This window comes from Hyalella azteca, unplaced genomic scaffold (genome assembly GCF_000764305.2).
Source record: "Hyalella azteca isolate HAZT.00-mixed unplaced genomic scaffold, Hazt_2.0.2 contig11291, whole genome shotgun sequence".
Taxonomy (NCBI): domain Eukaryota; kingdom Metazoa; phylum Arthropoda; class Malacostraca; order Amphipoda; family Hyalellidae; genus Hyalella; species Hyalella azteca.
In genome coordinates, this window is record NW_025941292.1 from 1 (window position 1) to 22,990 (window position 22,990).

The 22,990-nt window shown below is 37.9% G+C and overlaps 3 protein-coding genes across 3 annotated transcripts; 1 reads left to right on the forward strand and 2 right to left on the reverse strand.

Moving 5' to 3' along the window:
• Positions 1–352: 352 nt before the first annotated feature.
• LOC108669095 (cyclin-dependent kinase 1) lies at positions 353–8,634 on the forward strand. The gene is made up of 7 exons (XM_018156382.2): positions 353–584; positions 3,650–3,852; positions 4,273–4,411; positions 4,744–4,899; positions 5,074–5,237; positions 5,922–6,063; positions 6,231–8,634. Exons 2-7 carry the CDS (start codon positions 3,659–3,661, stop codon positions 6,348–6,350), a joined length of 915 nt encoding a protein of 304 aa, XP_018011871.1. The 5' UTR covers positions 353–584; positions 3,650–3,658; the 3' UTR covers positions 6,351–8,634.
• Positions 8,635–8,892: 258 nt separating this feature from the next.
• On the reverse strand, positions 8,893–17,034 carry LOC108669096. The gene is made up of 6 exons (XM_018156383.2): positions 16,389–17,034; positions 13,617–14,826; positions 13,205–13,365; positions 12,573–12,697; positions 11,335–11,709; positions 8,893–11,049 (listed from the first exon to the last, which is right to left on the reverse strand). Exons 1-6 carry the CDS (start codon positions 16,764–16,766, stop codon positions 10,980–10,982), a joined length of 2,319 nt encoding a protein of 772 aa, XP_018011872.1. The 5' UTR covers positions 16,767–17,034; the 3' UTR covers positions 8,893–10,979.
• A 1,769-nt stretch (positions 17,035–18,803) lies between these two features.
• On the reverse strand, positions 18,804–22,598 carry LOC108669093. Its single transcript, XM_047882788.1, has 3 exons — positions 22,519–22,598; positions 21,140–21,691; positions 18,804–19,673 (listed from the first exon to the last, which is right to left on the reverse strand). The coding sequence occupies exons 1-3, from the start codon at positions 22,528–22,530 to the stop codon at positions 19,101–19,103; spliced, it is 1,137 nt and encodes a 378-aa protein (XP_047738744.1). The 5' UTR covers positions 22,531–22,598; the 3' UTR covers positions 18,804–19,100.
• Positions 22,599–22,990: the final 392 nt, after the last annotated feature.

Below are 22,990 nucleotides of genomic sequence, written 5' to 3' on the forward strand. Positions count from 1 at the left end.
CGTGATTCCCACCGTAGTGTAACTATTGAAGTGCTGAATTTTGTCTTGAAATTACAGGCATCAATCACTTACATTGGCTTTTTCTTGGTAGCACCTTTAAGACAAATTTCCGGCCGATCTGGCGGCCACCGAGAGGAGAATCACTAATTCCTATTTCCTAGTGTATTCAGAACAGTGTTACATTTATTTTATTGCTCCTACTGTCGGTCAACAGTTTAATTTTTAAAGTAAGTAACGAAGTAAACACAGTTGGGAATTTTGAAGCAAAAAGTCCTTTTTAAATTCTAGAAATAGTTTTGCTTTGTTTGAGATGCTGCTTGACTTATTCTTTGATGTCAAAATGTAGACTGGTGAAACTAAACCACCTTCTCATTGGCCAGTTTGATCTGTAGGCGGTACTGGCGGGCAAGCTGAACTGCGGTGACTAGTTTAATATTATTTTAGACGGTATCAAAAGTAACTTTGAAATGTGCATGCGACTTGTTTTTATTCAAAGTTTATGAATATTGCAATATAAGCTGACAACGTTTTTGTCACGTTCTGTGATTAGCAGCCAAAGTTCTGAGTGAATAATTTCGATAACGGTGAGTACTGAGTTGAATATTTTCATTCAACTTATAAGTACCTAAGTGTAATCTTTTTGAATACCGTAACCCTGTAAAAATTTTGATCAGATCAGATGTCTCATGATCACATTTGGCATTTTACTCATTTATTTTGATTGTCAATTTAGTGTAAAATGTGTAATGGGTGGACGGACTTCTATTGTGATTGATAGGTATTCTAGTGAAACGGATAGACAAAAAACAAAAATAAATCATGTAGTGTGACATTCTAAGAGGTGAAATATTAGAATTGGGAACTGAACTGGTTACCTGGACCTGGAGCCTAAACCCAAAAGTGGAGGCTTCAGGCTGGTACGTACCTACACTGGTGACTGGCCAGCCCATATTGCTCATAAGTCATAATTGCTGTAGAAAGCCTAAAACAAAGCCTTTAAATTTTGACTGATATATTTGAAATGAATCTCCTTTGCCTTGAACCCTGCTTGCTGATCACCTTGAAAAGTTGAATCCAGGTCACTTTAGTCTGAAATATAAGGCTGAATTTGTTGGAAATTTTTAGGCATAAACAATTGTTCCATTGCTGATTTTCAATTTTCGAAATAGGGTAAAGGCAGTATATTCTGTCATCGTGGGTAATTCTGTCACCTCTTTAGTTTTTCCTTTATATTAAGCTTTGTTTTAGTTCCATCATTCCATGCGTTCGTTGATGGTTGAAATGGTGAGTGACGTCATACATTTGCGCGTCAAACTAATGCCAAAACACTAGGTCTTGGCCATCTAGTGGGAAAATATTGAGATCCAAAGAGAGACGATGCACGCTACCCAGTGAGTGAGTGAGATCATCGAAAAATGTGTCAAATTTGACAGTTGACCTTGCTCTACCAAATAGTGAATAACTGTTCGTATAGGAAGAATATTATGGTTTGAGACTTTTAAATACGTCTGTGAATATATTAGGAATCCTTTAAGTATACTTGTATTCGCTGATTTCAAGTGGTAAATAAATTAAGATTTAATAGATGATTAGGTTGAGAAATGGATTTAGACACATGAAAACTAATTCCGTCACAACTTGAATTGGACACACACAGATCGTTTCAAGCTGTGTACAAAAATTAAAATTTGCTTAATTAAAAGCTTATTAGTTGTTAATTAAAAGCGTAATTAAGTAGTGTTCAATATTCATTAGTGTTCTAATTCAAAGCCGTGTTGTATTCCAATACAGCTCACATAGCAAACGGAATTCGAACACATGGATGATGGCATTACGTATCAGTAGAATTTGAAGCGCGGACGGAATACGCCTCACCACATGCTGAATATTGCCACACACAGTGACGAAAGACAGGGATTTGGTAGGTTTCCATTCTAAAGGCTTTTAAATAAATATGGCAACATTTTGTGACGTTTCGTTGTTGCTGACAGGTAGTGCGGTGTTTTGAGTCACATAAAGCAAACAGAACTTGAGTAACGCATACGGTTATTTTTTTATAGTTTTTCATTTCTCGATGCGTCCTTAATGTGACGGAATATACCGCGTTTACCCTACCTGGTACAATTGTGCCATTTTTCTTGTTGTTCACTGAAGTAGCCTAATTGGAGATGGCAAATGTCCTTTTACCCCTTTATGAATACTTTATGTGAATACCTAGGCTAAGTAGAGAATTGGGTAGAATCCACCCATAAATCTGGCCAATTGCCCCTGTTGCTATGGGCTATGAGCCATGGCCTTTACAAACTTCTTCAGTAAAAAATGGGATAAATGATCAAAGCTGCAATTTTAGCCAGGTTGCTGTAAGTGGGTGAATATCTGAAGAGCTTTGATGACGCATCAGCTGCAAAATTTACACCTTCAGAAGATTTTTCACACACATTTGGATTTAAATTATTACATTTTAGATATTTGTGGATCTTTGATGATGCTAACTGTGGAACAGGAGGTACACCAGTGGCTGCATTGCTTTTAAAATTTACAGATTCCATTTTGTTGAATGAGTCTGCAAAACACAATCCACAATTCGGTAATTTTTGTTGCAGTGCAATTGTCTACTGCAACACCTGGCGTGTTAAAGATCATTGAAGTTGGTTCTGTAAGAATTTTGAAGGAAATTATGTTTGGAACGCATATAGAAGACTGCCAACAACACATCTTTGCTACTACCAGCAACATATTTGGTCTCAAAGTCCACAAATGCAAAAATTGGTGATGCATTCACAAAACTCTACATCCTGTGATTTTTTGGAATCTTTTGCCTGGATGGCAGCCTGATCTTCAAAATAGGTGTGAATTGGTCAAACTAATTTAATTCAGATTCATGGATATTTTTGTCTCATTTGCATGTGGCTTCTGCATATGCCTAATTTTCAGTTTGGATTGCAGGCTGGTCACTAATGTGTGGCTTGCAAAATATTCACTGGTATATTCTTTCAACTGGTATATTTCTTTTCAACTGCTATATAAAATATTTTCTGTTCCAAAAATCTTCTGTTTCTGATCAAGCTGTTTCCATGACTGATTCTTCCTGAGTAATTTTTAATTTTTTAGCAATTTGTCAATTGGTGTTGAAAAGAGAAAATAATATATTGGGCTGTAGTTGTATCAACTTTACTATCAAGCATAACTAAAAACTTGAGCATGAAACCAATGATATCCTTTAATTTATTTAATTCTAGGATAGTGCATACTGCATAGATCTTTTGTTATTTTTGGGTGGATGCTTATCCATCTGCTGACTTATTGGTTGTTGGGTGTGATGTTATCTTATCCAGACTGTGATTGGTTTTGGGATTGTGATGTCATTCTTTCTAGACTGCTATTGGTTGTGTGGTTGTGCCAAATATGCTTTGTGTACTGGTTAATTTGATACCCCTCAGGAATCCAGCTTGTCAGACAGGCTTTAACTCCTTTTTAAAGATGCCTACCCATACACTGTTAAAGAGGAAGTTGACTTAAATGTAGTCTTTTCTATAATCATGATGCTTTATAGTTTCCAAAATATGGCAATAATGCCTTCTTTTTGTACCTGTGTGAATATGGGTACTGTCTTGCTCCCGCAAAAAAAAAATGTGTATTATATTTTCAGGTTCAAGCAATGGAGGATTATTTACGCATTGAGAAGCTGGGTGAGGGCACCTATGGCGTGGTCTACAAAGCCAAACATAAGAAAACTGGCAAGCTTGTTGCCATGAAAAAGATTCGTCTTGAAAATGAAGAGGAGGGAGTCCCATCTACAGCCATCAGAGAAATCTCACTACTCAAAGAACTGCAGCATCCGAATATTGTTTTGTGAGTTTGCACTCCTGGCTTTTGGTTCTACTTTGCTGTGTGCATATATTTATGGAACTTTTTATTTTCAAATAATTGAGTGCAATTATATTTTTTTAGAGTTTATTATTGTTTTAAATGAGAATTATCATAATTTTTGTTAACACAATTATAGATTTTTGTTAGTGGGAATTTGTAAATACTTATTTATAATCTATTTCTAATTCAATTGGTAGGACTACATTACTTAATAGTCACATTTGTTTGAGAACAGTATTTGTAAGTCCAATATGGCAGATGCTTGATTGCTCATGAATGTTCATCATCATTCAATTTTATTTATCTTAGACCACTCTGTCTTTTTAACCTATATTGTATTTTGAGCCTATCCCTGAATTATTTAAAAAATTAATTATTATAAATGATTGTGTTTATTTGCAGTCTTGAGGACGTGGTTATGCAGGAGAGCAAGCTGTTCCTTGTGTTCGAGTATCTAAACATGGACCTGAAGAAATACATAGATTCGCTTGGCTGGGACGTCTACATGGATCCCAAGCTGGTCAAGTCCTATTGCTATCAGGTCTGGACTCCAACCTGGTTTTAGTGTATCTTTATATTGTAACTTCAGCATGTATTGCTTTACGTTTTCTCATAGTAAATAGATGTGCACAAAATTCAATGGTTCACCATATATTTTTCTGTGTATCTTTATTCTTTATGCTGTTGTAACTTCAGCATGGCTTGTATTGCTATAGGTATATTTTTTTATTGTTAGTAAATGTGCACTAAATTCAGTGGCTAACTTTATCAATACTTCATTCATAACTTAATTCCAACAAAATCACCTTCATCATGAGTTATCATTTATAAACGGTTAGTGTGATACTTAAATATCTATGGGTTTGATTGCAGCTGTTCCAGGGCATTCTGTTCTGCCACCAACGCCGCGTTCTGCACAGGGACTTGAAGCCTCAAAATTTACTCATCAATGAAGAAGGTGTGATCAAAATTGCTGATTTTGGTCTTGCAAGGGCGTTTGGGATCCCTGTCAGGGTCTACACCCATGAAGTAAGCTCAGAATTTTTAACTTTAATTACACTATTAATTAACATTATTGGATCCTAATTGTATGCTATTTAAAGTGTATATTTTAAGCAGTGATTAAGTTCAAATATATTAATGTAAATGCAACGCTTACTTGTTTGTTTCACTTTAAAGTAAAATCAATTTTGACTTGCCCAGGTGGTGACTCTGTGGTACCGTGCGCCTGAGGTTCTGTTGGGCTCATCTCGCTACTCCTGCCCTGTGGACATCTGGTCTCTGGGTTCCATATTTGCAGAGATGGTCACAAAAAAGCCCCTATTCCACGGTGACTCAGAGATTGATCAACTCTTCAGGATATTCCGGTCAGTATTTGACAATTTTTGTGAGCTGTTCAAAAAGTTTCTTTTCAGATTTTTCCTCCTCTCTGATTCTTCAAATTTTTAATGTTTGGTTTTTTATTTTTTCTTGCATTACTGTTTCGAAGTTAATTGAAGTAGTTTTTTATGCTTAAGCTTTAGCTTCAAAGCCATCTATTGAACGATCGGTATTCTTAACATTTGAAAAGTGTTTACCATGATAAATGTTCAAGTGCATGTTTGAATCACTAAAATTTATTTGTATGAGCCAAGGATGATTTCTTCTTAGATAATTAATGTCGAAATCTTCTTTCTTGATTGACTTTCTGCCAGCTGGTCTCCCGTTAAATTACTTGGGTTGTTGGAAGCGTCGATCATTGACAACATTTCTATGTAGTATTAATATTTTTGTAATGTCAAGATATTCAGAACCTTATTATCGTTCATGATAACATCACAAGAAACAGATTTAACATCATCCTTGTAACAGAAGTTGCACTTTACCGCCTTCACGGATTGTCCATTATAAGGAAAATCCCTTGATCATAGCCAAAATTTATTCTGCTTCTCAAGAGGTAACAAGTGCAACTCATTAATCGATGTAGGTTACTCGTAATTATAGTAGCAGACAATCTCCACTTCTAGTTAACAATGGTTAAGGTTGGAATTTAAATATAAACTATTTTACAGCATCTTGACAACACCCACTGAGGAGCTCTGGCCTGGAGTGTCGCAGTTGCCGGACTACAAGCCTAATTTCCCCCGATGGACGAGTGACAGCCTAAACAACAGCGTCAAAAATATGGATCCTCAGGGCATAGATCTCCTGAGAGTAAGTAACCCAGCTGGTCGAGAAGTAAATTGTTGTTAACTCCTCTAAACATGTCACATCATAATATTTTGTTAGTTTCTTTGGCGCATATGCTCCATTTTTACTACGTGCTGTGAACGTGTGCGCGGTGCATTGTATTTTTAGTTGTAATTGCCCTCGCTTTACAGCAAACGCTCATTTACGACCCCACGAGGAGGATCTCGGCAAAACGCGCCCTCCAGCACCCGTACTTTGATGACCTGGACAAATCCACGCTGCCTGCTAAAACCAACTTCGGCATCAACTAGACAAGAAGGACAACCTTCCGTCGGCGGCGTGCTGATTTGAATTGCACGCGTGTCATTGCTGATTTTTTTGGTAGTGTTGCGTAGTTCCGTATAGATACCTACGTTTCGAAATAGTTGCCAACTGCAATATTGCTGCTCAAAAGAATATATCCTCTTCTTGTGCCTTAGAATTCAGGACTCTTTGCATGTTCACTTTAGAACTTTTAACTCCAATGTTGGCTGTTAGCTCGAAGTACGATATATTTCTCTTAATATGAAGCTGCAGTGGGTTCTAACAGCTATTAAATTCAGAATAAGAATAACCAATGTGTGTTAATTATACTAAAGCTTGGAAAGCAACTATTGAACTGGGGATGATCTTGTTTTCCTATAATGATCTTACCGAGTTTTCTGATTACTTTCACAGCTATTGGTTATCGTCGGTGATAACATAGATTTTAGCATTGAAGCAACGTTGCTAAAAATCGCACTGCTCTTTATCTCGTCAACTTTTCTGTCATTAAGACAGTTGACTCTAAGTTTTCTTTGAAAATGATCATTATTTGAAGATAAATGAAGATTTTCTCACTACAAACTTGCATTTATCTGACTTGATATTTTTTTTCTCGGTTGAACAATTTGTAAAACTGTGATAGTTTTTTGCCACAAAGCATTTCCTTAGAAATTCATCGTAAATCAGATGTTACATATTAGCGTCTCATCAATATGCTAATAATTAGTGTAGAATCCCCAAATATCGTGGACATTTTCATTTAGGATATTTAACGATGTATTCCCACCCCTCGTGCACGTTTCTCACGTTCAACCAGTGTAAGGAGTCCGTGAAACGTGTGTTACGGGGACTTGCTTAAATACTTGCTTCAATGAGCACTGAATTATGGAATTTCTGTTCGAAATCGAATGTTTTATGTCGATTTACTGCACATTCTCTTCAAATTTGTGGTCTGATTATTTTGATTGAATCGTCATCAATCAGTTGCAAAATGCCTCCTCTTCAAAAAATAAAAGGGCTTCATGTACCTGGACATTCCATGGCAAGTCAAGTTACATAGTTATTGTTTACTTCACAACCGATGAAGCTTCATTTTAATTTCTGATAAAATAACTATTTCACTGCTAAATAAACGTCAAGTTGCAGGTGTAACATCATTTTTTATGAAAAATTTCTCCAGTAATCGTGAATTATTCGGTTCACGGCTGATGTAATCTTTTAGCCCCTGTTAATGTTTTAGTTCAATACTGGTGGAACTTTTTGTACGCGGCTTATGAAACCTACTATTCGCTGCTGATGAATATCTTTACCTTTGTTCGACAAGCGTAATATGCTGACGAGGGTAAACTTCTTCTGTATGATAGATTTCCTCGTTTTTCTTTAACCAAATAATTGTTTCGCAATCTTGCGCTGTATTTACTAGAATAACGCATCTTTTCACCCGCGATATTCTCTGACGAGGTGCTCCTGATGCACATGGCGCTCGTGCAGCAACACTTGGATAATAATTCATCTTTTCACTACTTTGATCTAGCTTTAAGGTATATATAGATTATTCATCTGTGATGCTTCTTGGTATTGTCGCTTTCGTCAGGACTTTAACGCTGCATTTTCTCATTCAATGCTGCTGCTTCTACCATTCCTGCTGTAAATTTCTTCTGCGCGCCTTTCGTTGCAGCATTTCATCAGATTCTACTTCTTGTATTCGCGGTGTTGTCTTCCTTCTCTGACTCTTCACATGTAAGTTCTTATGTTAGCTTCCTGCTTTCACTTGCATAAGGCCGTAGTATTGTTACACAAGACCATAGCAGAGACATCACAAAGTTTGCTCCCCTACCATTCGCGCTCATCCTTGTTCCAAGAACTGGTACCTTCGAAACGCAGCTGGAGACAAATTAAACCGACAACTACGGTCAAGACTATTTTTTTGTAAGCTATGCTAGTTTGTTGTTTATTTGAGTTGTCTTTTATATTAAATTGGGCATTACTTCATAGTTTCTGAAACTGGTTTCTCGTTGGAGTATTATTGCATTTTGTTCAGGTAATTTGTGGTCAATTTCATAGATCCGATATTAGATATACAGAGCACCTTGCTTTGACTTCATGCTTGCAGCTTTTATCAGGAATTTTATGTCTCCATTAGAGCGTAGACGATATTGATTAAGTGCCTGTTTACTTTCACGCCAAGAGTTTTTTTTTTTTTTGTTTTGGGAACTAGGCATCAAAACTGTTTTCACGCGATCACGAATAACAAAACTGTTCACGAGATCAAGAATAAATTTGACATTAGTAGAGGGGTTCCGCCCATTTACAGATTATTATCCTTTGAATTATCTATTGCAGTCAAGAAAAAACTTTTGAACTCGTGTTGCTATGAAAAACATCGTTTTGTCGACAGACGTAAATAAAGCAACTGATCCATTCAAGAACGGGTCCACTCCATCGTGGTCATCGGCTAAGCAGGATGTACTTCCGGTATAGGATGACATTTCAACATCCTTCATCCCTAATGCATAGTCTTTGCCGGGTTGGTATATGGCAAAGACGGGCGTCGATAGATACTCTTTTAATTACTTGCAATGTTCCAGAAAACAGAAGCCAGCGAATTTCCCTGAACGACCCTGGTATAACTAAGAAATCTGCCATTTTCACAGCGCACTTCAAACGAAAATTCATTAGAGTTAAAAGCAGAACGTAACTGAAATACCAGTGCAGCTGGTATCAAATGCAGTGATTTATCGTATCTTCACGCTCTATTTTACTCCCGATAAGAGCTAAAATCACAGTCAGATCATGTTAATCCTTAAGTCTAACCTACATATTAGTGTTTACCATATAATGTTTTCGTGTTTAGGAATCAATGTACTTAATTCGCAGGATAACTTGACCGCACAGTATGTCCTTCCATCACAAGAATGATCGGTTCATCAGACGGAAATTATATACCCACTTTTACTTGGCAACTATACACCCGAGATCAATGACTTTCATTTAGAATGAGTTTCATAACGCTGATATCAAGTTTGAACACATCACACTTGTATAGAAAATTGTTAGGAAGCCGAGAAGAAGAAATGGCATAACGCGTGCAGGCTTTTAAATCTTGACTGGAAAAGGTGACCATGCGATCAAGGCATGTAAGATGAATAAAAATTTTCTGTGCCACATGAAAAGAAAGACGTCCGACCTACGATTATTTTACCGCATATTTTCGCAGCAATGAAGCTTTCAAAGTTTAAAACTCGGCTGACGTTGCTGTAGCACCGATGCTAACAATCCGTTCTACGGTTACGACAAAATAAAAATATTAAGCATTCTAAATATGCAGTCCAACACTGCCCACGCACTAAACATAGTAGTGAGAATTTACCGCGCAGGTATTGCTGTAAAAAAATTAATTGCGCATGAGATAGCGAAGGAATGGCATCAAAAGCCATCAACTAGCGACTCGTTAGTAAGACTTGCAATAGGCACGAAGAAGTCCTACCAGGGCATAAAAACGGTAAAATATACTCGAAAATGCTAGTACGTCATCCTCAATCAAGTAGCATAGTAAGTCAACCTGAGTCAGTTGTGATGCGAAACTATTCATCTTCCATATAGATCCACATTACAAAAATGCAGGAAACATTTGAAACAACTGAACAAATTAAAAAATGGTGTCAACAAGCGAAAAAAGTTTTTCAAATACAATAACAACAGAAAGAGACACGCATATTTCAAGTGGCTTTTGACGGGAGAGCAACAATAAGACAACAGGGGCGGCTGGCATCATTTAAATGATTTTTAACGACTTATAAAAAAAACACTCAGTACTCTCGGTCATAAAATAAGGCGAAAAAAAATTTTTTTTGTTTAAATCATCAGATGATCGTAAGCAATCAAGACAGAATGAAAGCAGAATTTTGCAAAAAAGTGAATTGGATTTATTTGTCTAATTAGTCGAATGACTTCACCAGGCAAGATCTATCTATATGAGTAATGATTAAAGATGAAAATTAATTTGAAACGTTGCGCGACATATTAATAATCTAGTAGTAAAAACAAACAAAAATGTAACGCCCTTGTGAATATTCGAAGAGTAAAAAATAATTTCCAGAAGATTCAGAGCATATTAAGCATCCACTAAATATCAGAAAGTCAGACATTTCAGGAATCGTATCTCCCTTAGACTAATAATGCCTCGAAAAAGGAAATTCTACATAAGAATTTTTCTTAAACATCCATTACCATCAATCACACAGGCGGAATAATTCCATCAGTCGAAAAAGGCATAGAAATCAGATATGGATCTAGAAGAGGTAGTGATATTAGAAACTGATCAAAATAAGAATAAAATTTATGAATTCATAAATAAAGCATGAACATAGGGAAAAGGATGCTAAGCTTGAAATGATATAATGCGGATCATACAAAGCCAATAAAAACATATAAATCAAACCAATACAAAGATGCTGTAAAATCAGAATATGGCCACTAGAATTGACCGAAGCTCGTCAAAAATAATTTTCTTTGGGAAATAGTTCACAGAAACATTACAGATGAATGGTTCAGAGATACGTTTCACGTAAATGGTTCAGAGAAACGGAATGATATTAAGGAAAAGTTGCCATGGATGTCATCAAGGAGTGAGGAGCTCAACGCCGCTTGCGTCGCACTAAAGTGTTCTCCAGTTGCCCGCCCGTCAGCCATGGTAGGCTGAACTCACTGAAAAATATGAATAGATTCAATTTATCAATGTAAGTTCAAATAGTGCGTATTGTGAAAGATTAAGAAATACAGATATTTTCCATATTATTCTACGCTCGTGTGTGAGGTGATATTAAGGCCAATATTTTTGGAATATTTCAATTTCTTAGTTGTGTGTGTGGATAAAATTAAAATTGTTTTGTCATAAACTTAATAAACGTGTGGCGTTATTTCACCTTCCGGCCATATAACACATCTTATGGCAAAATATCAACCTTATTTACTCATAATATAAATACTCACACAGGAGGCAACACTGCGCATGGTTGACCAAAAGCACAAACAGGAACTTTGTCAGTGACCTCCAGGAACATAGCGCTGCATGGCTCGGGCCACAGGGAACCAACTTCCGCAATGCTTCCTCCTGCCCCACTGCCAACACTTGCACCGATGCACACTCCACCAGCACCACCTCCACCTTTAGTGCCACTAAGCTTACTGCCGGTACATGAAGTGGTGGAGGAGCATGCGGCCCCTGAGTGAAGGTGGCAGAGGGTGCCAGTGGCACATGAGGACTCAGGGTCAGCGGATGTTGACGGTACAGCAGAATTGCGAACCTCATAGCGTTCACGCAGCTTTTCATATTGACGTTGCTCGCGGAGACGTTGAAGATCCCAACTGAAAACAAAGGACAAACTTTATTTAAATCTCTTAAATAGTATTAAAAAAATTTTTGGTCCCTCGTCTCCCCAGCTCCCAGGCATCACGACGCCTGTCGCATCAACATTGTTCTCGTTGTTGCCATATTACATCATGGTATATGCACAAGCAGGCATCAGCATCAAACTACGTACCTCTGTCAACACTCTCAATAACATAGTTTGTAGGCATCAATGTTCAGTTTAATTGAAAGCTCACAATTTCAATTTGTCTAAAAACCATTGCTGCATCATTTTTTCAATTCATGTAGCATTAATCACTTAACCGGGCTGAATAAACGAGCAATGCTGCAAGTGAATATTCTGTGAATAAATTCATAATGATACTGCTGCAATGATGATTTACCATTCCAGAGTAAAAATCTTTTAGAAGCAACTCAATCACCAGATTTACAAAATTAATGCATGAATAAAATATTTCTTACTACAAATTTGAGAAAAAAATATATATTCAAAATTAAATAAATTAACTCATTGTTGACAAAAGACGAAATAATGAATAAACAATAATCCATCAAAAATTATCAGCAGAGGATTGGATTTAAGGAAATGGAAGTTGGATAAGCATGTATATTGCACAGAAAAAGCATAAAGATGGCTAGTGGATTGACTGCGTGGCAAAATGAGAACGATGAAAAAGTCAATGTAAGCATCACTCCCGTCACGATACTGGAGACTGGAAGTGGTGTGATCTAACACCAGCATAAGGTGATTACATGAAGTCGATGAGGACAAGCACTTGGATTTGGGGACAAGCATGAATTGATTACAATTATTGACCAAGAAATCTGAAATAGTCACTAGATTGGAGTATACGCTCACCGTTTTCTACGTTTCTCATCCTGTTCAAGCTTGTGATGACGTTTTGAGAATATTTCATCCTCCAGATTCTCTGTTCCCTCCATAACATACAAGGGCGTCAGAACCGACACTTTCCACCGAGGGATCTGATAAGGAAAAATTACTGTCACTTTGGGTACATTAATGTACATTCTAAACAAAAAATTCTTACACATTATGAAATTAATGGGTAAATTGAGGATAAACATAGTTCAACATAAGTCGATTTTTAAAAAATATAACTCAGTACTCACTGCAGTGAGTGACAGAGAGCGCATTTTCTCGTCGACGATAACTTGAGGTCACGGACGGACGGACAGACAGACAGACAGACGGACATGGCGAGCACAATAGTGCATTTTTTTCATAAATGAGAAAATGTGCTAAAAAGAGCTTACAGCTCTTCATTGACTTCAGAAAAACTATTTTACTGTGACCTTGCCTGAAATCACTGCTTGCAGGTACAAGGAAGTCATCAGCTAATTTTATCATGCAAGTTGTTGGCCCAAAGTATGTCAGAATGTAATAAGCTCATTTCAACTCAATAAATATATCAATGCCGCAAAACGTAAGGCCTTCATTTCTCTAGAATCTAGGTAAGTACAAGTCCTGACCTCGACAAGCTTGTTGAGTGGAGGCAAGTCTGTCTCCATGGAGAGACTGGCTTCAGTTGGGTCTGTCAAGTCCATGGGAGGCTCAGTGGGCAGGAAGTAATGTTCCTCTGTCGTGAGGTAGCCCTCCTTGCTGCGGACGGCACGTCCAGAACATACTGGAACTGCACAAACATTGAAGAAATTTAGAGCAATTTCTTTAGGTGCCACCACATACATCATTTCACATTGAAGCAAGACTTGAAAATTACTAGGTACATGAAATGAGAAAAACCTTTAGACTTATAAATCCCAAAATAAATGTAGTTGATTTCTCAGGACAATCAAATTTTTATATTGAAAAAATATTGAAACAACTATATCAAATCAAATACTCGTGTGAGGATGAACAACAAAGAACCAGTTATTGACAAACCTCTAGCATTCTGCTCCTTCAACTTGGCTGCTGCCTCAGAAGCTACTTTCAAGAAAACATTTTCATGTTCTTGTAAGTTGATTCCACTACTGTAAACCGGTGATATTTCCACTTGTCCGTTAGTTTCTTCAAAGACATCAGGATTAGTGTGCCTGAGTAACCGTTTCCTTCCCTCTACTGAGGTGACTTCACTCTTAAAGGACAAATCTTCAGTAGTATTTCCACACAATTCATTGGCTGGGACTCGTGATCGGAGGCTGTGTCTTACAGTGCCATCAGATAAATCATTTAAACTGTCAGCACCAACTAAATGAAGGTTTTGATTCAAGTAGTCTTCAACAATGGCACCATCATGAGTTTGTTTCTGCTTCTTTGTATTGTCAATGTCTTGACCATCAGACTTCCGTTTTGCATTGGTAGTGGAAGGATGTTGTCTGGAAGCCACAAGCCCTGCAGATGAGGACTCTCTCTTAGAGTCGAGTGGTATGCCCAACTCAGGTAAACCCTCACCATCACTGCTATCTACCTCACTGCAACTGGTATCAGATCTTGTGGACTTCTTTGAGATGCCTTGTGAATTTTGTGACCTAGGTCTGCTATTAAGAGAAAGTTTTGAATGCCGCCTTTGAGCCGCATGCGCACTACTATTTGTGTTAATGCTCTTGCAAACTTCACTTTTTATTGGATTTGTACTTTGACTCAAATTAAAACTAGCATTTTCTTGATTATCATTTGAGGGGCTGATGTCACTTCCACAAACCTGGTCCAATCTTGGAGAGTGTCGAATTGGAACTGATAAATCAGATAAAGGCTTACCAACAAAGCCTTCAATTTTAACACAACTCTTTTGAGCAGCCAAAGTGGAGCTGTTCCGTAATATTCGAAGACTAGGTGAAACTGCTCTGTGTTTACTAGAACTATTTGTTTCAGGTGAGTGATGTGCAATTTTATCTTGAGTTGATCTACATGATAACAGACTAATATTATTAGCAGTCCCTCCTTCAGAGGTAGACTGCTTTTCATTCTTTTCAATGCCTTTTGATATTGCTGATATTGTGGGTAGACGAGTGTTGTTATTATTGTTGGCACAGGTATTTTCCTTGCACAAGCCCTTTTCTGCAGCATTGTTACTTTTTGTGGTCACTGAGTCAACTCCAAGTTTAACTGGAGATATTTTCTGATTTCTTTCACAATCCAGGCAAGCCCGCAGCTGAAAAATATGAATAAAATTAACACAATTTTCTGCTATCAAAAGTAGAATCTAAGAGACAAGATAATAACTTTGAAGAAAAAAATAGCATCTGCATGCATTTAGAAGTTAGAACATGGCTTAGAAGCATCAAAGGAACTTCTCTTGTGACAAAAAGACAAAATTTTGAAATAAGAAATTTAATAATTCCTTTTCAATCCTAACTTGACATTGGTGGAGCCAATAATTCCAGTACTATAGCACAGCACAATGAGCATGTGACCAAAGGTCCTATGGTTCCAAACTTTACATAATCAGGACAATGCACTCATGAAATTTAACACCAAGATCAGATGAGATATCATGCTCACAAAGAGCATCCAACTACTAGCCGATTTTTTTCACATGTCTAAGAATAACTAATACTTATTTAGCAAGGAAAATTATAACTTAGCACAAGACAAATTGTAAAATCAGGCAGAAGCCACAGGTTAACAAGATGTTAACACCTGTGCCCAGTCAATTTCACCTTTTCCCACAATTATGTCAATTTGTCTATTGTATTTCTTAAAGTTAAGAGACCACTTCATTTTTAATACCCTGATCTAGTTAAAAATTGTAGTTGATTGGTTTATGATAATGCTGTAAGCTGTACTCTCTAGTCTCTAATGTCACACAGAATTTTCTACTCAGCAGACAATGCACTAGACCTGACCTGCCACTGCCAGGCTGCCAATAGAAAACACTGGAAAATTGGGCAGAACCGCAGAAGCCACCCTTAAATTGGACAAAAATGCCTGTAAATCTTGCAAATTTCAAGTTTTTGTTTGCATTTTCTTAATTCTTCTGTGCAAAATAAAAGAAACAGCCTATTTTTATTGGCAATTTACAAAAATCACCCATGAAACAATCATTTATGCCCATGACTAAACTCCAAAGTATTAATTTAGTATAAAGTAGCCTATATTATTTATTTTGAATTTGATATTAGGAACTTGGAAGTTTGGAACTGTGTTGGAAGCATGAGGAGGTCATAGGTAGGGTGGCATTAGGTGCTAGGTACTTCCTAGTCCTAGTCTGGCAGTGGCATCAGTGGCATGTAGGTTAATACATCAACCTATTGAGCCGCAACTGCAACTGGAGCTTTCCTGTTTCTTTTTTGAGTAAAAAGATTCCCATTTGATGAATTACCTCCTATCCAATTTAGTAAGCTAACTGCTAATTAAAAGTACACAATAGAGCTGTTGCCGGCTGCAGGATTGCATTTCCATATGTAGTGAGATTGTGAGAATTTGTCACTTTGGAACAAGATTTCAGTGATACCTAACTAAATAACAGTAATTTAAGTAGAAGAATTCCATTATAGGGAAGGGAACAAAGCACTGAGTGGTCTAGCTACTTCAACCAACCATGATTAATGAATAATGATATTGACATTTGCTTCAGAGTTCATACTTTCAGCAGGTAGCCTATTACACACTGAGCTAACAAATTTGAAAGCAAAACAAACTTTCTTAAATGCCCTTAGGCTTATTAGGTAGCCTTCAATTATTCAATATGCTAAATATGTGACAATATCTTACCTTCTTATTTTCTTCCTTCAGTTCCTTGATAAGTTTATCTCTGGCTGCTAAATCTTCAGCCTGTTGTTGTATCAAATCTAAATGAAGTAGCACTAATTCCTTCAAATGTTTGGCCTCAAGTTCTTTACTCAATGAGGACTTAGAATCTAAACACTCGATAAACATGTGATTGAACTGCATTGCCATGGCCTTGCTTACTTTAAAGAAATTGTTATTCAAAGCCAATAAACTTGATCGAAATTTTTTATCGCGTAGAAATAAATATTTTGATCGTTTTAATGATGAAATTTTCACATGTTTCTTGCAAACAGCCAATCGGTCCAGAGATGAAGCGTTAAAGACATGTTTGAAGGTTTTATCTCTGCGGATTCCTCTCATTTGTTTGATTAAGTCATCTCAAACAATTTGCATATAAAAACCTATTGGAGAACAAATGAAAAATCACACTATTGAACTTTTTAAATAACTAATCAGGATTATTTATGAACTTAAGCATAAGAATGACAAGATTAGTGAGGTACTTTGTAAATAGTCGCACGCCAATTAGGTTTTTAATCTTCAGAAGTTAAGGCCATGTGGCAGCCATGTTGAAATCTTACGCAGTTAACTGCGCTTTAATTTGGCGAAACAATCTATTATTCTTCATTTCTTGAAGACTCAAACTATTACGACTCAGTTGAAGAGGTTGAATATTAGAAAAAATGGACCACTTAAAGATACGCTTTTTTAGGCAGATTGAACTCAGTTTGACCAGCGATAGTGTGACGAAATGTAGGCGCGCGAGTACGCGCGTTCATTATCGCAGTTTCAGCACAGATAAATTTGAGTCCTGTAATGGCGCCACAAATGAATTAAGAAGTGATCAACTGTATGGCTCTATGGGACATCATTCATAGCATGTGAAACTTTCATCATTCATGAACTAATAGGTATTTTTAAATAAAACCGCTTAGATCAAAATGAAGTATAAAATAAATCTGAACAAAATTTCTTGCAAGGAAGTTGTGCGCAATTCAAATTACACAACACGTTGCCTTCTCAGAACAAGAATTTAATTTGGTGGTCTCAGGTCTGTTCTCGGTAAACCTAAAGAGATGAACTGATTTAAAAAGTAATATTTTAGTATATCTGTTTCACCTTTGAAGTAAATTATACGTACAGTCGTACATCAAAGATATGAATAAATAAATTTCTCTGTTGTCATTATAAACTAGATAGTAGAGTCGCTATTGTACGTATGTGAAGCAGACTGCTTGAAATACGTAGGCTCATGGCGTAGGCTGGCCGCGGTGGCCGGCGAGCACAGGTGGCCTCATAAATCGGCCGCTTGAGCAGGGTGGCCACCGATCGGCCACGATATTCGCGATTGACCCGGCTAGGTAGACCAAGCCGCAAATCTCAAGCTAACACCCGACTTTATCTTCATCTTTCATTTATTTTGTACTAAATCGAAATCACACAGCTGTTTAAAAGCTACACATTGTTTTCTAGTGGCTGATGCATTGCCAGCGACCAGTCGATCTTACTGTATTTACTGGGAGATTAATTAACTCGCCGGTTACTCTGACCCCTCTCAAAGGGGTTTACTCCCAGGGGATTTATGAAATGGATTTACGATCGCTTCTCTTTACAATACATGACTTGTGTTTTCGTTAGTCGTTTGAACTTGCACTCTCTGTTAGGGTTTATGCGTCTTAAATTATACGTAAACTATTGAGTGTAGCAACCTGGGGACGTTTGTACGCAACAGAGGACATTTATTAAAGTTATCGTACGTGGCGGCAACCATCAGTGCAAGTCATTTTGCGTTGCGCACACTAGAACGTATCCATTTTGGGAAGTAGGCATGTGACAATATTCTCCGGTTCCTCATGTTAGGCGGTACAGGATTAATTATTGATTTTCTAACTTTAAATGATAAATTTACATGGCAAATTATTAATGTTTTAACATGCCCAGATTGCATATAAACAGCTATATTATCATAAAAATTAAGATTGTCATGGACGAGCGCAGTTACGGCGAACCTTGTAGGAGTTTGAATGCGTTAAGAGCAAATTTAACCCACCCGATATGAGCTCATTCGAAACTTTGGGATTGCTTTGAATCTATAAATCTTCAAGAATTTTCCATCTACCTCAATCTTCTAAACGATTTGTCTATTTTCCATTAATATCTCAATGCTAGACACCTTGGCCATGTACGCCTTTTGCGTTTCAAAGCAGAAAGCGTGTCTTTGTTTGAAATAGTTATGGCAGAATGAGCATCGTTTCTCCTGTGCTGATTAATAAAGGTAATTCTCGAAGAGCCTTGCTGATTATCCGCTTCTACTCGCAGCAGTCTTGACTGATTTTTACTTACCAGCTTTTCTTGGTATAACACGCATTTTTTATTTATGGAATATAAACACAATAATTGAATTTTCCTGTGTACTTGAATGGCAAATAAAATAAATCACATCTACAAAACAATGACTCGATGATAGCTTATTCTGTTGTTGAATCGATGAGCTTGGGTAAAGAGATCGAATTTTTGAGGAGATTTGGGGAGGGATGAGGGACTCTCTACGGGGAAGGCTGAGTAAGGAGGGACGGTAAAACAACATACTACAGATTCAACAATAGAAAACGAACTGATTACAGTTCAAGTGTAAGACGAGGTGTACAAATGTGCGATTGCTATAACAGGTAACATTTGTTTCTTACATAATGCTTAAAAATGATTTTGTCTGGGGGCAGATTGGTACGCAGCGTTTAAGGCAGCAAAATGAGCGGCTTTAGCAGCAGCGACTTCAGGAGTGTCCATCACCTGGGTGGGGAGGCCGTGCACGCCTGCAGGGACTGTGTCAGCTAAGGGACCATTCCACTTCTGGATGGGTCCTGCGTGGGGCTGAGGAGCAAATGTGTGTTGAGGAACAGCGACCTGGTGGCCAGCCAAATGTCCGGCCAAGTGTCCGGCTTGATGGGGGAATGTGTTTGCTTGAGGAACAAACTGCTGGTTGGTGCCAAGGTTGGCGGAGAAGGCAAATTTGTTGAATGCTGGGAAGGCCTTCTGAACGGGAGCCTGTACGTGATTGTGGTGGGGAATGATGTTAAGGTTGGGGTCATCGAGTCGGCGGTTGGCCATGATGATGTGAATATCCGGAGCAGCGGCAGCGAGGGCGGCTAGACGGTTGTATTCGTTGATGAACGCATTTCTAGCGGCTTGCACATCGGACGTCTCGAGAGGAAAACCTTGGGGAGCGGCACTGGCCAGTCCAAGGACTACACTCACGAAGACCTGAAAAAAAAATTAATCGTCAAAATCATAGTACAATTTATATCACAGAAATATTCATATTTTATCAATATTGCATCCATGATTCTTTCTACGCGCAATAAAACGCAATTTTATATTATACTGAGTCATGTGAGATCCTAATAGTAATTAGCTGAACTTAGAAAACTGTATTTTCACCGAAAATTTTTTTTAAAAATTGTTTTCTAGTGGCTGATGCATTGCCAGCGACCAGTCGATCTTACTGTATTTACTGGGAGATTAATTAACTCGCCGGTTACTCTGACCCCTCTCAAAGGGGTTTACTCCCAGGGGATTTATGAAATGGATTTACGATCGCTTCTCTTTACAATACATGACTTGTGTTTTCGTTAGTCGTTTGAACTTGCACTCTCTGTTAGGGTTTATGCCCTAAAAATTAAATCTTAAACGTCTTAAATTATACGTAAACTATTGAGTGTGGCAACCTGGGGACGTTTGTACGCAACAGAGGACATTTAAAGTTATCGTACGTGGCGGCAACCATCAGTGCAAGTCATTTTGCGTTGCGCACACTAGAACGTATCCATTTTGGGAAGTAGGCATGTGACAATATTCTCCGGTTCCTCATGTTAGGCGGTACAGGATTAATTATTGATTTTCTAACTTTAAATGATAAATTTACATGGCAAATTATTAATGTTTTAACATGCCCAGATTGCATATAAACAGCTATATTATCATAAAAATTAAGATTGTCATGGACGAGCGCAGTTACGGCGAACCTTGTAGGAGTTTGAATGCGTTAAGAGCAAATTTAACCCACCCGATATGAGCTCATTCGAAACTTTGGGATTGCTTTGAATCTATAAATCTTCAAGAATTTTCCATCTACCTCAATCTTCTAAACGATTTGTCTATTTTCCACTAATATCTCAATGCTAGTCTGCTAGACACCTTGGCCATGTACGCCTTTTGCGTTTCAAAGCAGAAAGCGTGTCTTTGTTTGAAATAGTTATGGCAGAATGAGCATCGTTTCTCCTGTGCTGATTAATAAAGGTAATTCTCGAAGAGCCTTGCTGATTATCCGCTTCTACTCGCAGCAGTCTTGACTGATTTTTACTTACCAGCTTTTCTTGGTATAACACGCATTTTTTATTTATGGAATATAAAACACAATAATTGAATTTTCCTGTGTACTTGAATGGCAAATAAAATAAATCACATCTACAAAACAATGACTCGATGATAGCTTATTCTGTTGTTGAATCGATGAGCTTGGGTAAAGAGATCGAATTTTTGAGGAGATTTGGGGAGGGATGAGGGACTCTCTACGGGGAAGGCTGAGTAAGGAGGGACGGTAAAACAACATACTACAGATTCAACAATAGAAAACGAACTGATTAAAGTTCAAGTGTAAGACGAGGTGTACAAATGTGTGCGATCGATATAACAGGTAACATTTGTTTCCTACATAATGCTTAAAAATGATTTCGTCTGGGGGCAGATTGGTACGCAGCGTTTAGGGCAGCAAAATGAGCGGCTTTGGCAGCAGCGACTTCAGGAGTGTCCATCACCTGGGTGGGGAGGCCGTGCACTCCTGCAGGGACTGTGTCAGCTAAGGGACCATTCCACTTCTGGATGGGTCCTGCGTGGGGCTGAGGAGCAAATGTGTGTTGAGGAACAGCGACCTGGTGGCCAGCCAAATGTCCGGCCAAGTGTCCGGCTTGATGGGGGAATGTGTTTGCTTGAGGAACAAACTGCTGGTTGGTGCCAAGGTTGGCGGAGAAGGCAAATTTGTTGAATGCTGGGAAGGCCTTCTGAACGGGAGCCTGTACGTGATTGTGGTGGGGAATGATGTTAAGGTTGGGGTCATCGAGTCGGCGGTTGGCCATGATGATGTGAATATCCGGAGCAGCGGCAGCGAGGGCGGCTAGACGGTTGTATTCGTTGATGAACGCATTTCTAGCGGCTTGCACATCGGACGTCTCGAGAGGAAAACCTTGGGGAGCGGCACTGGCCAGTCCAAGGACTACACTCACGAAGACCTGAAAAAAAAATTAATCGTCAAAATCATAGTACAATTTATATCACAGAAATATTCATATTTTATCAATATTGCATCCATGATTCTTTCTACGCGCAATAAAACGCAATTTTATATTATACTGAGTCATGTGAGATCCTAATAGTAATTAGCTGAACTTAGAAAACTGTATTTTCACCGAAAATTTTTTTTAAACTCATGTCAATTCCAAATTATTCCTACAAAACGATGACAATTGCCAATAAATAAACGCATTTTTAATTAATACTAAGACTAAATGTAACTAAATCTACTAAAATTGGTGATCCAAACTGATCGTAAACCAAACTGAGGACACGATTGCAATTAAAAGGCCAAAGGACAGCAACCTCCTCACCCATGTCTTAGGTGTGGTCGGTCTCAAGAGTGTAACCTACTGATCCTATTGTCCTTGCCTCACTTCAAAGCAAATTTATGAAAAATGATTTACAATCATGCCTGGAGATTTGATCTCTTTGCAAGGTGCAAACGTATGATAAATAAGTTAGCAAGGAACGATTGTCGCTGCTTAAATATTGACGGTAGACAACGAATGTTTCCAGTCGTGACACTTAGGAAGTGAACTTTTTTTGGTTGATTTTAACTGTGTGGACTCACATCGATAGGGATGTTATATATTGTATAAAAATTAAATTAAGTTCCGTAAAACTAGCGTCTGCAAATTATTGTATATTACGTATATTGAGTATTTACAATTAGTAAAAATCGTAAAGAAATTGGAGTTATTGGAGAATTTTTCTTTAATCTACATTTGCAGGTGCATAAAGTCGAGAAGTCGGGTCTACTTACAATGCTCAACATGTTGCTGCTGAAGTTTTTGCAACTCACTACACGAGGATTGAAACGCGAATGATGATGTGAGACTGCAGCGTGGGCTTTTATATAGCCCCCGCCTTGGAGTCAGGATATGCACGGCTGAAGTCCCGCCCCTGCGACAACGCCAAAAAGAAGGCAACCCTCAAATTATGGGACCTGTTTATTTCGGACACTGAAGCGTTCAGAAGACGTTTTGAATGCGCCTGAAGCTCTACAATCCACGTCGATCGCAGGCGCTCAATGTTAACAGGAAGGGCGAGTTGTTCGTAAGATTATACAGCTAACTTGATTGGCTGTACGTGGCCGATGACGAGAGAAGTGATAGTTACATTAACTTGATTTGATTGAAGATTACGATCGTTTTTTACGCTCTTCGTACATAAAAACTTCGTACATCGCAGTGAAAAATTAAATGGAATATAAATTAGTTCGAGCATAATCTGAG

What these genes read in the sequence shown, in the direction of transcription:
- LOC108669095 (XM_018156382.2), top strand. Translation starts at nt 3,659, where the DNA reads ATGGAGGATTATTTACGCATTGAGAAGCTGGGTGAGGGCACCTATGGC. An exon ending in CAGCATCCGAATATTGTTTT is followed by an intron (nt 3,853 to 4,272) that starts GTGAGTTTGCAC and finishes GTTTATTTGCAG; the next exon opens with TCTTGAGGACGTGGTTATGC. An exon ending in AGGGCATAGATCTCCTGAGA is followed by an intron (nt 6,064 to 6,230) that starts GTAAGTAACCCA and finishes CTCGCTTTACAG; the next exon opens with CAAACGCTCATTTACGACCC.
- LOC108669096 (XM_018156383.2), bottom strand. Translation starts at nt 16,766, where the DNA reads ATGAGAGGAATCCGCAGAGATAAAACCTTCAAACATGTCTTTAACGCT. An exon ending in CACTCAACAAGCTTGTCGAG is followed by an intron (nt 12,698 to 13,204) that starts GTCAGGACTTGT and finishes TTTCCTTATCAG; the next exon opens with ATCCCTCGGTGGAAAGTGTC. An exon ending in TGCGCAGTGTTGCCTCCTGT is followed by an intron (nt 11,050 to 11,334) that starts GTGAGTATTTAT and finishes CATATTTTTCAG; the next exon opens with TGAGTTCAGCCTACCATGGC.
- LOC108669093 (XM_047882788.1), bottom strand. An exon ending in CGTACCAATCTGCCCCCAGA is followed by an intron (nt 19,674 to 21,139) that starts CGAAATCATTTT and finishes GATTAATTTTTT; the next exon opens with TTTCAGGTCTTCGTGAGTGT.